Genomic DNA, 15,637 nt, shown 5'->3' on the forward strand with positions numbered 1-15,637 from the left:
GTGTTAGTTGAAGCGAGGAGGTCAGAGGAGGAACAGGTGAGCAGCTGGAGGAGGGAGGAAGAGCCTTCTGATGTAAGAGAGGAAGAGTGAGATGGGAGCCAGAAGGAGGCGGAGTTTGCTGATGGGAGGAGGGAGGAGGAGCAGAGTGTCGACTGGAAAAAGGAGGTGTTTGTTGGTGAGAGGAGGCTGGAGGAAGAGGAAGAGTAGATGGATGGTTGTTGGAAGGAGGAAGATAATGTAAAGGAGGAGGAGGAGCAGTGTGATGGGAGCCAGGAGGCGGAGTCTGTTGGTGAGAGGAGACAAAAGGAGGCGGAGTCTGTTGATAGGAAGAAACAGCAGGAGGCGGAGTCTGATGGTGAGAGGAGATAGAAGGAGGCGGAGTCTGATGGTGAGAGGAGACAAAAGGAGGCGGAGTCTGATGGTGAGAGGAGACAAAAGGAGGCGGAGTCTGTTGATAGGAAGAAACAGCAGGAGGCGGAGTTTGTTGGTGAGAGGAGACAGAAGGAGGCGGAGTCTGTTGGTGAGAGGAGACAAAAGGAGGCGGAGTCTGTTGGTGAGAGGAGACAAAAGGAGGTGGAGTCTGTTGGTAAGAGGAGACAGAAGGAGGCGGAGTCTGTTGGTGAGAGGAGACAGAAGGAGGCGGAGTCTGTTGGTGAGAGGAGACAGAAGGAGGCGGGGTCTGCTGATGGAAGACAGGTGCAGGAGGAGGAGCAGGGAGGAGCTGCAGGGAGGAGTAAATGGGCGTGCAGTTGTAGGCGTGGGAGGAGCAGCAGGAGCATGGCTGCTGCAGGTTGGAGTTCGGGGTGCTGTGGAGGTGAGGAGGAGGAGGTTTGGGGGCTGACGAGGAGGCGGAGCTCGGCGGGGCAGCAGCTGGAGGAGGCCTGTGGGCGGAGCCAGGGTCCTGGGCTGGGCCGTGATTGGAGGAGAAGCTGCCATCAATCAGCAGGGAGAGCTCAGGAACAGACGGCTGAATCCTGCGAGCCTGAAAACACAAACAAACAACGTTTACCTGGAGGGGGCGGAGCCTAAGCTTCAGGTCATTTCTCTTCTTCATGTGGAATATCTCAAATCTACTTAATACTTTAATCAAAGTTTTTATTGGATGTTCAGTGAAATAACTTTATGTGTGGAGAGTGGGGGGGCAAAAAGCTGGAAATGTTTTAATTATCATAAGGAGCACAAGTTTGCTGAACTCAGTGGAAAATATTTAATAGCTACAAAAAATTTGTATTTATCTTAGAAAAGCTAACTTTAGCTAATAGCAGCTAAACATAAGCCAAAATTTCAGCAAATAGCTGAATATAGCAGAAACATACAGCATCTCTAAGAAACCTAAATATCACAAAGTAGAAGAAAAAAACAACAACAGAAGAATAGTGAAAAAAAGCTGAATTTTAGATGAAATAGCAGAAAAAAGCTAACATTACTAAAATAGTAGCTAAAATTAGCACAAGAACATGAAGAAAAGCAGAACCAGAACAACATGTGAGGTTCTTTAAAGATTTAGAAACATTTTAAAAGAGTTTAAGGTTGTTGAAAACAGCTCYGTTCATTTTCAATGAKAAAAAAGTGAAATAAGTAAAAAAGTATAAAAAGCTGAAACACTAAAAGTCACAGCCGGCCTCACATGAGCCGAAYGTTTTCATYATGAATTGTTGAAATAACAGAAAAATTATGGAACGAGTCAGAAGATGAAAAACCTACGGAAGAAATAAAACGATCTCAATGCGTGAATGAATGAATGTGAATGAATGAATGTGAATGAATGAATGTGAAGCGTCTCAAACAGTTTCAGACCCAGCGGGACTCTAACCTGCGGCACCGGAGGGTGGGGGTTTGGAGACGGTCGAGGAGAGAAGTCTTCGTCCTCGACGCCGGAGTCCTGGTCGCTGACGGAGGGAGGAGCGGCAGGAGGAGGAGTTCTGAGGACAGAATCACAGAAACATGACGGTCCGGTCCAGAACCACTTCCTGTGGGGGTCTCTGTAAAACTCCAGACCTGCTGAAGGACTCCTGAGCCGCTCTGAAGACCTCAGCCCGTCTGCTGCGATCCTCTGGACCCAGCTCGCAGGTTAGAACCCGGCCGTCCAGCGGCGCCACCTGCTGACGACACGAGTCCACATTCAGCCCGTCATCAGAGTCRGAACCCTGAAACCCAGAACCAACCGGTACCTGCAGGTAAAGTCTGCCCGACTGGGCGCCGCCCAGCAGCTGGAAGTCCAGCTGTGGTCCCGGTCCAGATCCTGGTCTGGACCCCCGACACTGGAAGAACTGAGGGGCTCTGTGGGTGGAGCCGAACAGAACCAGGAGGAAACAGCCGCTCTCTGACAGAACCCTGAAACACAAGAACCTTCAAAGCCGAGAAACGTTCTCCAACTTCCTGCTTCCTCTGCCTCTGAGCCTCACCTGTCCTGGAGGGCGGAGCTAAACAGGAACCTCAGACAGCAGGCCCACACCTGAGGGTTGTAGACGTGCGTGACCCCGCTCAGCCAGCTGGAAGCAGACACACATGTTGGGACGTGTTCAGGTGTCAAAACAGCTGGAGGACTTCCTGCGGGACTTACAGGCCGACCAGCGGCAGGCCGGAGGCTTTAGGGTCCGACTCCAGCAGGAGGACCAGTTTCCTGGTCTGGTCCATGGTCAGGAACCTGTCGGGAACAGAAACACGTCAGTAACGTGTAACGCTGATCAGGAGGCGGAGCCGGCGGCGCCTCACCCTCGCTGGCGGGCGGCGTGCTGCGGCGGGCGGCCCGCGCCGGTCAGACTCCTCAGCAGGGCGGTGGGGACGACGGGGACGGCTCGGACCGGCTGGACGTCCACGCCGGTGGCGGGACAGACGGCCGACCAGCCGAGGCTGAACGCCGCGGCGTCGGGGGCGGTCTGGGAGACGAGCAGGTGAGCCCTGAGCTTCAACAGGTGAGACAGATCCAGAGTCTGTCTGCTGCTCAGGGTCTGCTGCAGCGCCTGAGGGAACAGATGACATCATGGTTTGATGGTTTGAACGTTAACAAACAAACAAACAAAAACAAACATAACAAAACAAAACAAAAAAACAAATAAAACAAACAAAACTACAGAAAAACAAAAACAATACAAAAAACAAACTAAAAACAAAATAAAACAAAAAGAAAAACAAAATGAGGAACCTTGAAGCACTGATGAAGCTCCGCCTCTGATTGGACGACAGGCTCAGGCGTCACCTCGGACTGGGCCGAGAACAAACAGGGAACCGGGACGTCTCCGGGCAGCAGAGTGGACGGAACCCGGCCCGCGGACCCAGCCCGATCCCGACCCGGGTCGAAGCGGTCCAGAGTCACTACGACCCCCTCCTCATCTGGACCACAGAGGACACACGGSCGGACTCAGAACCTGACATCGGTCAACAAACCTGATCTCTGAGGGCCAACCCTCACCTGAGCTCACKGACGCCGATCCCAGGAAGAAGCAGAGGAGGCGGGGCTTGTTGCTGCGGCGGGCGTGGCGCTGCGCCAGGCGGAGGGCTTTTTCCAGGAGAACAACCCCGAGCTTCCTGCGAAGAAACGTTAACGTGGACTTTTAGCGGTCCTAAAACCTCCGGACCACCGTAGTCCCGGCAGAGGTGTGTTTACCTGTGAGAGCAGAGCTGGAGGCGGAGCTTCTCTCCTGCAGGGCTGCCGTCCCACAGAGCCGATCTGGATTTAGGAAAACTGAGCTGAGTGAAGGAGTTTCTGTGAAACAGCAGAAAAACTTTATTTTATTGTAAACGTCATTGAGAATACTAAAAAGCATTATAAAAGTATTATTATTATTATTAAAATGATTTATTTAAACCATTTTTCTGTTTAAAAATAATATTTTTTTAACTTGATTTTCAGTGAATCTGATCCAACTGAAGTCAAATATAATTTCTCATTATTTTATATAATATATATGGTGACAAATAAAAGTTTTGGATAATTTTTCAAAAGAACAAACATTCAATAACAAGTCTTTTCAGGCAGGTAAGAAAAAATAAATAACTTTTGGACGTAAAAACTTAACATTTGTTAATAATACCATCATGGTCTGTCCTGTGCAGAAAGACTAAACACTAAATTATTTCTTTATTAAAACCTCTGTAACTTTGCTCCAGGTCATTTTGGCAGCATGAATGTTTACAGGTGATGTCCACAGGTGGATTTATGGTTTCTGAGAGTTTTTAGTCTGATTCATAATGAAAACATTATTCAGGTGAGTGAAAATAAATAAATAATTATGTTCTCATCAATATGTCTAAAACCACAGCAGCTGTTTTAATATTTACACTTCTAATAAAATCTCCCAAGCGTTGCTTTATTTTCATACCAAGATTATGTAAGAAGTAGATTTTGAGCAAAAACATCARKAAAGRTGTTAAGTGTTTTTGTTGAAAACATTTTGGTTTGAACCCAAATCGTTTAAATGTTAAAGTGGCACAAACATCAGTAAATGATTTATTGTAGTTTTTATTTGATTAAACATGAATTAGCAGCGGGTGTAGACATGAAGTTTGACAGTTTATAAACCTTTAGTCTGATTAAAGTCACGTTTTAACAACAAACTTACCTTCCTCTCATGTTTTCCGGAGAGAAAACGTCCTGCAGGACTGCACCGGGCAGGGCCTGGAGGTTCACCGGGCAGCTCATCCCCGGTGAGGCCGACAGGACCGGAGCTGTGAGCGGCAGATAAACAACGGAGCTGCCGCTGAATGCTAACGTTAGCTTCCCCGGTTAGCCTCCCGCTCCGCATCGGCTCAAACTGTCCTCCTTCACAATCGGCACCAGAACCGACGCTGTGGGCGAGTTACTGAAAACCAGACGAACTCCGTAGTCGAACCGAACACATTCCCGTTTTTTATTAACAAACTAGATTTAAAAAAAGAGCAAAAGTTAAGCACAGTTTGATTATGGCGCTGTTTCCAGACTCCTGTGGCGGGGTAACTCAGCGGACCAATAGGAACGTGTGTTGCAGGCAGACTGACCAATGGCGTGCCGCGTTGTTTGCTCGTCATCTGTTGTTAGCTAGAAATTCCGTATTAGTGCTCGACACCGCCCCTGGAGGCCAAATAAAAGAAAAACACTGAATTTTTTCTCCCCTTTAATGTACTTCACATTACAATTTATAGAAAAAATAAACCCCAAAATGAACACTTTTACCAAAAAGGCTATTTTTTAAAAATAAGCTTCAGCCAGCTCTTGCTTTATTAGAGCCCATCTGAATAATTTGTATGTTCAGCCGGTTCCAGTACACTGAACCATTTCCTGAAACACACCGAGGAATTATTTATTAGCGTGTTACATGACACCAGAACAGAACCTGAAGGAGAGGAGTGGTGCAACTGTTAGGGCTAAGAGTTGATCTTATTATATATATAAACATTATAAAGAGTAAAATATAATTTATCTGTTTTTTTTTTTCTGGTCTTCTCATAAAATGAACCCTCCTGTAGTTCTTATTATGACACAATTAGACATGAAAAGTAGACAAACAGAAAGAAACAGAACTCGAATAACATTTACAAGAAGGTTCAGCTTATTTACAGCCTTGTTTATTTATTAATTTATCTGTGCCATTTCATAAATTAAAGATGATTGTTTTTGGTGGGGTTCTGGCTTGTTTTGTCCGGACAACGCCCACTTCTTGCTGAAAGAGAACAAAAAAAAGCTGTCTGCTTTCCCATTCAGACGCAAGCATCTTCGATCATAAACGATCTTTGATCATTGGAATCTCGGCCTTTGTTGTCGCGCTTTAGCCAATCGCCTTGCGGCTCTGAGAACGAACGCCCACAATTCCCAGCTCCGTCCAATCAGAGCTCGYCTCCAGCAGGAGTCCATTTCGGTGGACGGGGTATCCTGCTGGCAGCTGGCTGGAACCTGTTGCTCCGTAGTTCCGTGTTGTGCAATGGACGGGTGAGTTATCCCAGCGACTTCACACTCCTTTTAAATGTACCTTAGGGTTGTTTTCCCTCCACCCGTTAGAGCAGCGGCTTGATAGTTCCGCCGGAGGTTGTATTTGTCCCGCAGARCAGCYGCCTCTCTCGCTGCGAGACCAACTGTCGGAGAAGTTGTGTTTTGAGCTTGAAGCCGAGCTAGCAGAGTTAGCTTAGCCTCACACAGCGGGCCATTATCTACGGACACAACTCCTTAACACTCCTTAACGTCACGTCTTTAGCTTAACAAATACGTTTCGACTTCCAGAACACAGCTGAATGTCTGGTTTATTAATGAGTTGTTAAAAGACTGATCGAAACAGCGGATATAACTTTCATCACGATGTTTTCTCACGCACACCGTTTTCACCGAACAGTTCTCCATTAAATAAAAAACTAAGTTTTTGTTTTTAAACGTAACTTCGTCAAATTGTTTCTGTGCCGAATTGATTAGTTGCCTCTTCTGATGAGTTAAAGTGTGAAAGTTTTGTCTTTATTTGTTTTGTTACGTTTAAGAAAAATGGAGAAACTTTAAAATCAGGATAATGCACAGAGTTTGGTTTACAAGAYCGAAGCTGTAAACGGAAGTGATTAAAACTAAAACTGCAGAGGATTTTATAAAATAAATTTACAGAAAAATGCTGGTCTTAGTCTCAATTAGTTTTAAGTTTTCTCAGTTTTGGATGAAAACTTTAATAATGACTTGTTCTTAAATTTAATTTCAATACATTCTTTAATTTAACATCTAAAATAAGTGTTTTTACCTGAATACAGACATTGAATTATGCTGATGATAATAAATCAAGATTTTAAAATACAAATGGTTAAAGTTTGTTTTTAATATTTATCTTTTCTTAATGTTTACAAAGAAACAGGGACTTTTATATTTATTTGAGATAACTCTACTAAAAGTGACTTCATGAAAAAYAATATAACAGATGAACATTAACCAAACTAACGTTAAAGAACTAAAAATAAAATCAGGAATCAGTGTGAAGTTTTGACACAGTATTTTTGCCAAAGTGTTTTGCTTTTTTTGTTAGCATTTTGCTGCTTTTCAGCCTTAAGCTAACTCCTTGTTATAGTTAGCTTTTAGCTCGTCTTTTATTCTAATGATTTTTTTTACATGTTATTATTTTTAGATTTTTAGCTAGCTTTATGTTCTGTTTTTATACCTTTTTGCTAAATTTAGATTCAGCTAGCCTTTGAATAAAACAGAATAGAATAATCTTTATTGTTGTTGCACAGGCCTGAACATAGAAGGAGATGTAGGACTAGAGCTGCCAGAAACGATTATTTTTATAATCGATTAATCACCGATTATTTATTCGATTAGTCGACTAATCGGATCAWACGTTAATTGAATATAAAWCATACAGCTTATCACGTCAGAATGCAGCTGCTATTATATAACCATGGTTAGATTTTAGCTATATGCTAACTAAAAATATTTGCTGTGGAAGGTAAGTTCTGCTCTGCAGATATTACACAGGTTTCTCTTTCATTTTCTTAAAATGATCCCACACTTTGAGCTCTGTTGTCAGGTAGCCATGATACCAGAGCCTGTCTGTATAATGTCTTGTGACGTCCACGGCCTACCCCAGTTACCACTACTGTGCATGTGTGTCAAGGACAGAAAGGCAGATGTGGCAGTGGAAGGTGTCAAAACAGTTTGGAGAGAAAAACAAAGTAAAGAACAAAATAAAAGAAAACGATTAATCGATTATTAAATYAGTCATCGATTATTTTAATCAATTAGTCATCGATTAATCAATTAATCGTGGCAGCCCTATGTAGGACAACAGCTGTATACAGAGACAGTAGCTGTGTTTCCATTACAAATGTGCGCAAAACTTTCTCGATATTCTGTTAATGTCGAAAAAACACAGTTTCACAACTGCAGTGTTTCCATTAAGTAAKAAATGTTATTAAAGTCACGTGAATACGTTTGTTCTCATGATAAGTCATTACAAACATGGCGGCGATGGATGTAAACACATAGCATGTTGCTACCACGACACTAGCGCTCATCATCAGAGGAGACGTCGGCGTCTTTTATCGAGGCTTTCCAGAGACAAGTCCCTACTTGGGAGCGGCTACGTATGCTGTGTTTTTGGGAAAYTGTAGTCGGTGAGTTTACTATTTTATACTACTTCTGTGATATTACTACTACTTCTACTTCCTGTTATCTTCTTCATCATCGTCTTTTTCACCAGTAGAAACAGCCGGTTGTTGATCACGTGACTCCTGTGATGTGAAAAAAGTGTTTCCATTACAGTTTTGTGAAAAACACCAATTTCKATACGGCCGAAAAACCACCTCATCCTAGCGCAAAAACATTTTGTCGAAAAACACATTTTTTTCGAAATTGACGTGTTTCCTTTGAGCTAATTTTTTTTGAAATTCTAATTTGCACATTTTGATTGTCAGTGGAAACGCAGCTACTAATAATAAAGTAGTTATAGCTCTCAGGATGTTCAGCTGTTAATGCTCCTGTACCTTCTGCTGGAGGGCAGGTGCTGGCCGGGATGGAGGGGGTCCTGATCCCCCTGCAGCCTCTTCTTGCTCTCGTCTTGGTGGAGTTAGCGTACCACAGTGATGGCTGGGTGATATGGCTGAAAACATGTCGTGATATAAGCGTTTCATATCAATATCGGTAATTATTGGTTAGTTTAGACAGCATCGGCCTGACTCTTGTCGAATTTAAAATATCAGATTTTTCCTCTTTTGCCCACAATTTCCTCTCGAACTGTTGCACCGTTTTCTCCTTTCACTCCCGCTGTTCTTTTTTTRTTTTTAAGCCATTCTGAAGCACTCTAAAGAAACATGAAACAGATATGGCAWGCGTTACTCCACAGGTGTTTTGCCAGCGTGCCTTCTTTAGAATAGAATAAAAGAATAGAAACAGCCTTTATTGTCCTGCACAGGGAAATTCAGGTGTAGCAGCAGCAGCAGGTACGTACATCAATCCACAGAAACAGTATATTACTATGTGACGTCATCAACTGTAGCAATAATAATAGAATTAAAGATAGTAACAATAAAAAATATATATAGATCAAAATAAAAATAAGAAAAATAATTACTGTAACGGACTATCAAGATGAAATTAGATAAAAATGAAATACAAAAGAAAGATACTGTGCAGAAAAATACAAAATCATRTCATGACAGACTCATGATCCAGGTGCAGCATTTAGCTGTTGGGGCATCATAGTGACGCCCTCTTCAGTTTTCAGAAGCCTTATTTCAGTGTAAAAGCACCCTAAGTTAATTAATTTCATGTTAACCGTACAATGGTGGACTGGTTCGGCAAGCTAGTGTTTTATTGCCCAAACCTGCCAACAAGAGGGAGAAAACAACCCCTTTTTACACATTTCAAAATAAAGCGCATGGTTTTTTTTTTGTTTTTTTAGTGGGCATTTGTCTATCAAGAGCTTGAAKCTTTTATTTTGAAGGTGAATCTTAGTTTTCCTAGTGTTGTTTAGCTGAAAGGTTCTAGCTAATTTTATCAAAGTTATCAACCATTAGCAGTTAACAACCAGTGACATTATTGATTTTATATCAGATGTGTTAAAAATATTGTGTTTATCACGATATATGTCGTTATTCAATTATTGCCATCTCCAATAGAAATTCTTTGCTACATTTAGCTGGCCTTAAGCTACATTAAACTAGCCTTTTGCTACATCTTTCCTCTTTGATACTTTAGTTATTTAACCAGACTTTTGCTACACTAAGCTTTATTTAGCTTTTTGCTACACATAGCAAGCTAGTGCCACATTTAGGTACCTATTTGCTACATGTAGCTAGCCTTTAGCTGCTTTTAGCCTCCTTTAGCTCTAAGCTAGTGTTCTGTGCCTTTCAGTTGTAACAGCTCTGTGCTCAGCCTGTTTTAGCAGAAAATGTAAAACTTGTTAAATTTAATCTGCGTCATTAAAAAATGATTTTAAGATTATCTGTTAAAAAAAGCCGAAACAACAAACATCTTGTTCAATTTCATTGTACAGCTCTGTGCAATGAAACTATTCTATTCTATTCTGCTCTGTTCTATTCTGCTCTACTCTACTCTATTCTGCTCTATTCTACTCTACTCTACTCAAAGTATATTTCTGTGTTCAACATTGCTTCCTGCAGAAAAATAAACAGATTTTTTAGCTTTAATCAGCTAAAATGACTCTTTCAGCTGTTTTTATTTAGCGTCTGTAAACAGATTTCTGTAAATCTTTTTGAGCTTTTAATTTAAACTCTGGATGGGTTCCTGACTTGAAGAGGAAGCTGTCGGCTCTGGTGTTGAGCAGAAACAGGTTTGCGGTCCGGCTGTGGCCCGTTAGCCGTTTGTTTTAGCTCGGCTCGTGTCGCTGCACCCCTCCGTTCTGCCTCGGCTTGAGTCGGGAGGCGTCGGTGTTTGTCGTGTGAATATTTGTGCTTCGTCAGGACTCCTGTGAGCCCCGAGGGTCTTCCTCCTGCTGGTTTACGGCCTGCGTCAGCCTGAGCAGACGGTTTCAGGTCTGAAGTTAGTCTGGCAGACATTTTCCTCSTTTCTTCTTAAACTTGTTTCACTGAAATAAACACTTTTATGAAGGGTTTTAAATCATATTAACACATATAAAACTGTGTAACATTTGATTTTTTAAGGCCTAAAATCTGTTAAAACTCTTGTTATTTAGTGGACTTTAAAGGCCTTAAAGGGATAATTCACATCTTTTAAAGGGGAGTAAATATCTTACCTGCTGTAGATAGATTTTTGACTGTTGTCAGTTTTCAGTAAAAGTGTCCTGTAGTAGATTTTAAGATCTTATTTTATTAGTTTAAAGCTTATTTTAATATATAAATGTTTAGATTTAGTGCTTTTATTTTGTAACAATGTTGGTATTAGTGTTGGTTYTGTTTGGATCACATGCTCAAGTTGAAAATGGAGATGAACAGTGAAATTTAAAGCAGTTTTATTTTGTAGTATTAGTTTGTGTTATCAGTTTTGACACTGAACTCATATTTTGTCTGATTTTCTTTAAAAGCTGTATTTAATAGGAACGATCTTCATTGTTGTGGTTTAAGTTTTAAGACAAAGGAGGCAGGAAGTAGGCCTCAGGTGGATTTACCTGCAGCTGTGGATTCCACAGGTCTTCCTGAAGTGGTTTTGTTTTTTTCAACAGAATCTGTTTCGGTTTTAGTTCCGATCTGCTGCTTCTGAACTGGTTTTATTAAAAACCAGTTTGTCARTTTGTGTCTCTTCAGTAAAGACTTCATCCCTTCTCTGAGTTTCTGTGTATTTAAAGGTCAAAGTGTGATTTATAGAGGAGGTCAAAGGTCAGGAACAACAGTTGTCTGATAATTTATTAAACTTAACAACTTAAAACCAAAATAAAAACACTTTTTGCTTCTTTATTTTACCGTGCTGTTCTATAATAAATGTATTATGTTTGATTGTTTTTATTCTCACACAGAATAAACTCAGAACTCTCTGAAGTTCCTGTGGTGGTTTGGACCAAAGACCTGAAGTGTGCCGTGGTCTCGGTCGTGTTCAGAGCTGGTCCGGTCGCGTACCTGTCGTGGTCCGGTCACGTTCTCGTAGGTTCTGGAGGACGTGAAGGAGATTTTATTTTTATTTACAAACTGTCCTGGTTTGAACCCAAACGCCCCGTTAACCCTGGGATCGAATGTTTCGGCTGATTGTTGGTCCGGATCAAAACGGTTCTTTAATCTGGCCCGGTAAAGACTGGGTTCTTTAGTTCTGCCTCTGGCTTTTTGGTGCTGAAGTCAGAAACGCTCTGTGCTTTAGCTGTTTAACAGAATGTTCGGCTCATTCAGCCGATGGCTCCTGGGATCTTTTTGTTTTTGTAACTTTTTTAAATATTTAACTTTGTCAAATATTTTTGTTTCACTTCCTTCAGAAACATTTTTAAAAARATTTTTGTCATCTGCTACTTTTAGCCTTTAGCTAYCTACCTCTCATTATACTTAGCTTTTTGTTTTAATCTTTTTACTAACCTTTGCTACTAGATTTTAGCTACAATTTTGTTGCTTTGCCAAATGTTCAGCTGCCTTTGACTTAAGAATCCGTTAGCTTCTTTTTAGCTTTTAGCTACTGTTCTGCCAATTTTAGCTTTTTGGCTAGCCATTTGATACTTGTAGCTTTTTGCTAACCTTTGCTACTCTTAGCTAGCAATTGCYGTATTTAATTTTTACCAAGCCTTTTGTAGCATTTAGCTTTTTWTAGTAGCTTGCCTTCTTTTAGCTTTTAACTGCTGTTCTGCCACTCTGAAGGTTTTTTTGTTTACTTTTGCTACTCTATTTTTAGCTTATACTTAACCTTTCAGCACATTTAGCTTTTGGCTAGGCTTGCATTACATTTATTTTTGACTAGTCTTTTGTTACATTTAGCTACCTTGTGCTGCTTTAAATTTTTAGCTGATGTTTGGTTTACTTTAAGTGGTGTTTTTCTTTTTAGCTGGTTTTTGTCTCCTTTTAGATTTTGATTGGTGTCTTTTTAGCTTTTAGCTGGTGTTTGGCATTCTTAAGCAGGCATTTGTCTCTTTAAGCTGATGTTTGGCTCTTTTTAGCTGATGTTTGGCTCTCTTTAGCTGTTGTTTTGCTCACTTTAGCTGTTGTTTTGCTCACTTTAGCTGTTGTTTTGCTCACTTTAGCTGGTGTTTTGCTCACTTTAGCGGTTGTTTCGCTCTCTTTGGCAGTTGTTTTGCTCTCTTTAGCTGTTGTTTTGCTCTTTTAGCTCTTGTTTTGCTCTTTTAGCTCTTGTTTTGCTCTCTTTAGCTGTTGTTTAGCTCTATTTAGCTGTTGTTTTGCTCTCTTTAGCTGTTTTCTCTTTTAGCTGTTCTTTTGCTCATTTTAGCTGGTGTTGTTTTGCTCACTTCAGCTGGTGTTTTGCTCACTTTAGCTGTTTTCCTCAGTTTAGCTGGTGTTTTGCTCCTTTCAGTTGGTGTTTTGCTCCTTTCAGCTGGTGTTTTGCTCTCTTTGCTGTTTTCTCTTTTAGCTGTTGTTTTTGCTCATTTAGCTAGTGTTTTGCTCACTTTAGCTGGTGTTTTGCTCTCTTTAGCTGATGTTTAGCTCTCTTTAGCTGTTGTTTTGCTCTCTTTAGCTGGTGTTTTGCTCTCTTTAGCTGGTGTTTAGCTCTCTTTAGTTGGTGTTTTGCTCTCTTTAGCTGGTGTTTTGCTCTCTTTAGCTGGTGTTTAGCTCTCTTTAGCTGGTGTTTAGCTCTCTTTAGCTGGTGTTTTTCTCTCTTCTGGATCTAAGCAGAAAAACCTGAAGAATTTAAATGAATTCTTTCAGTTTCCTTCTTGTTTTCAGCTCTGTAAGGTCTCTTTATTTTAGTTTTTATTTAACATCTCTCTCATGTCTTTATTTTAGTTTTTATTTTTCGCTATAACATCTCTCTCTCATGTCTTTAGTTTTTATTTTTTGCTGCTGATTTAATTTATTTTCTCCCCGCTGCCTCTAACACGCTGTCTTTTCTTTGCAGCAGTGTCCACCACGATATAACAGTTGGTACTAAGGTAGGCCCCTTTGCTTCTTCTTCTTCTTCTCTTTTCTCTCTGTCTGCTTTCTTTTGTTTTTGTTGCTGTGATCGGCGAACGGGTCGGCGGCGCTGCCACCCGGGACCGACTCGGTGTGATTTTTGAAGCCGTTTTGTAATCCCGCTCCTCCAGGAGTAATCAGATTACTCAGCAACGAGCTTAAAGAACCAAAGACTTGGATCGTTCCTGTTCTGGGTCCCAGTTCTTTGTCTCTGTTACACRCTGGTTCTGGTTCTGTCTGCGGTTGACTTGTTTTGGATGCGGTTCCGTCTTTCCGACTCTCTTGGACGGCGAAGACTAAAAGTAAGATTGTAAACAGTGGCGGCCATCTTGTTSAGTGCTAGATGCACACCTGTTGATTTGACACAAGTTTCATTCAAATYCATCCAGTTGTTCATGATATTTTGCTAACAGACACAAACAGAAGCTCTTTGACTTTGAGTTAATGACTCTCAGCTACTACCACACCAAACCATGGCTCAGGGGTGGGCAGTCCTGGCCCTCGAGGGTCGCAGCCCTACAGGTTTTATGTTTTTCCTGCTCCAACACACCTGGTTCAGACATTGAATTACCAAGTTCTGCAGTATGGAGGACTGACTCTGACAGAACTAGAAAAAAGGCAGAAATATATAAATGGACCAATAAATAAATTCAATTAAAAATGTGCCATTTACTGTTTTTTTTTTACTGTATTTTAATATATAATTATATATCATATATAATTATATATAATATAAATAAAATTCTCCTTTTTGAATTATATTGGTGCAATTTAAGTTTATTTATTTATTTATTAGTCAATTTATATATTTCCGCTTTTATTTTTAATTATGTCAGTTTCGGTCCTCCGTACTGCAGATCCTGATAATCACCCATTCWTTCAAATCAGGTGTGTTTGAGCAGAGAAACAAATAAAACATGGAGGGCTGCGACCCTCGAGGACCAGGATTGCCCACCCCTGCCGTAGCTCAATATTTATAAAACTGAGGAAAATATAACGAGTTTTGTTTTGTTGGCTGAGGCGGCCATTTTGCTCAGTTGTAGCCGTTTGTCTAGTAATTATTTCCAGGAAGTTTAAACTGAAGGAGCGGCTGTAATCTGCTGGGTTCAGGACGGAGATCAGAACCAGATGAAGGCAGAGGAGCAGGAAGTGATGAAGAGCGAGGGGGTGGGGGGGTCTCCTGTTTCCTCCTCGGCCTCGGGGTGAGTAACCCGACACCACGCTGACCGCGGACACCAGCTCCGGTTAGAGGAACCGCTTCAGACCCAGAACCTGAAACAGCAGGGTTCAGGTCTCAGGTTCCCAGCTGGTCTCTAAAAAAATAATAAAACTCACCAGGTGAAGACCACCTGGTGAAGACCACCTGGTGAGTCACCAGGTGGTCAAGGTGGTGACCCGTTTTAACCAAACCCTGAGGTTTCCTCTCACTAACGTAATCCTGCCGTTTGTCCCAGCAGCAGAATAAATTATCCTGTAATGAACAGGTTTAAATTCAGCAGCTTTTTAATCATGATCAGCTTTTTAATTCACCCCGAGGCTTTCAGGAAACCACTAAAGCAGAAAATGAGGGTTTCTGTTCACGCCACAGTTCTTCTGGTCGACTGGAAGAATTTTAATTTTCAGATATTCAGAATTTATTAAAACCCAGTTGAACTGAGTGGGTCGGTGTAAAGTGACTGGTTTTACTTCGATCCTCTGAAGAAACCAGACTCAACACGCAGGTCGCTTTGGGAAAACCTCACAGGGTCAAATTAGAATAAAATCTGAGTTTTTGCGTTCAGTCGTCAAAAATCTGATTTGGGTCACGTTTGCTTTCAGAAAGTCTTCAGTAGGACTGGGTCAGGTTTTTACGTGGTTGTGGAGTAATTTTGTCCCACTTCTCTTTTCAGTTGTTTGAGGTTATTTATAGGCCTGTGTATTGGCAAGAATATGGCGATACGATACATATTATGACAGACTGGTCACGATACGAAATATCCCGATATATTGCGATACTGTAAGCAAGGTGATATATTGCGATATTTTTTGGTCCAAAAATTCTATTAAATAAAAACCTCTTACTGGAAAAATAAATGAAAAACCAAAATTCAATATCTCAGAAAATTCCATTACATAGACATTGCGCTAGCCTTCTGTAACGTGAAAGCTGACTACAGTTGGAAAAAAGAGCACAAAACAC

General features: G+C 41.3%; 2 protein-coding genes across 6 annotated transcripts in view; one reads left to right on the forward strand and one right to left on the reverse strand.

Annotated features, from left to right (window-relative positions):
* The window catches only part of stil (STIL centriolar assembly protein), a gene marked incomplete in the record, with an annotated part of 8,935 nt that extends 3,990 nt beyond the window's left edge, over positions 1-4,945 (reverse strand). The window contains 11 exon segments of one of the 3 annotated variants that reach the window (XM_014019176.1): positions 1-982; positions 1,814-1,922; positions 1,999-2,102; positions 2,172-2,334; positions 2,406-2,492; positions 2,564-2,647; positions 2,716-2,963; positions 3,146-3,333; positions 3,413-3,528; positions 3,608-3,670; positions 4,563-4,945. In XM_014019176.1, the coding sequence (XP_013874630.1) occupies positions 1-982; positions 1,814-1,922; positions 1,999-2,102; positions 2,172-2,334; positions 2,406-2,492; positions 2,564-2,647; positions 2,716-2,963; positions 3,146-3,333; positions 3,413-3,528; positions 3,608-3,670; positions 4,563-4,642 (2,224 nt within the window). 3 annotated transcript variants of the gene reach the window in all.
* An 899-nt stretch (positions 4,946-5,844) lies between these two features.
* Positions 5,845-15,637, forward strand: part of LOC106525068 (polypyrimidine tract-binding protein 1) — a gene marked incomplete in the record, with an annotated part of 30,308 nt that continues 20,515 nt past the window's right edge. For 2 of the 3 annotated variants that reach the window (XM_014019177.1, XM_014019179.1), the window contains 2 exon segments: positions 5,845-5,905; positions 13,403-13,436. In XM_014019177.1, coding sequence (XP_013874631.1) covers positions 5,898-5,905; positions 13,403-13,436 — 42 coding nt within the window. 3 annotated transcript variants of the gene reach the window in all.

The sequence above is a fragment of the Austrofundulus limnaeus genome, unplaced genomic scaffold (assembly GCF_001266775.1).
Source record: "Austrofundulus limnaeus strain Quisiro unplaced genomic scaffold, Austrofundulus_limnaeus-1.0 Scaffold210, whole genome shotgun sequence".
Classification (NCBI taxonomy): domain Eukaryota; kingdom Metazoa; phylum Chordata; class Actinopteri; order Cyprinodontiformes; family Rivulidae; genus Austrofundulus; species Austrofundulus limnaeus.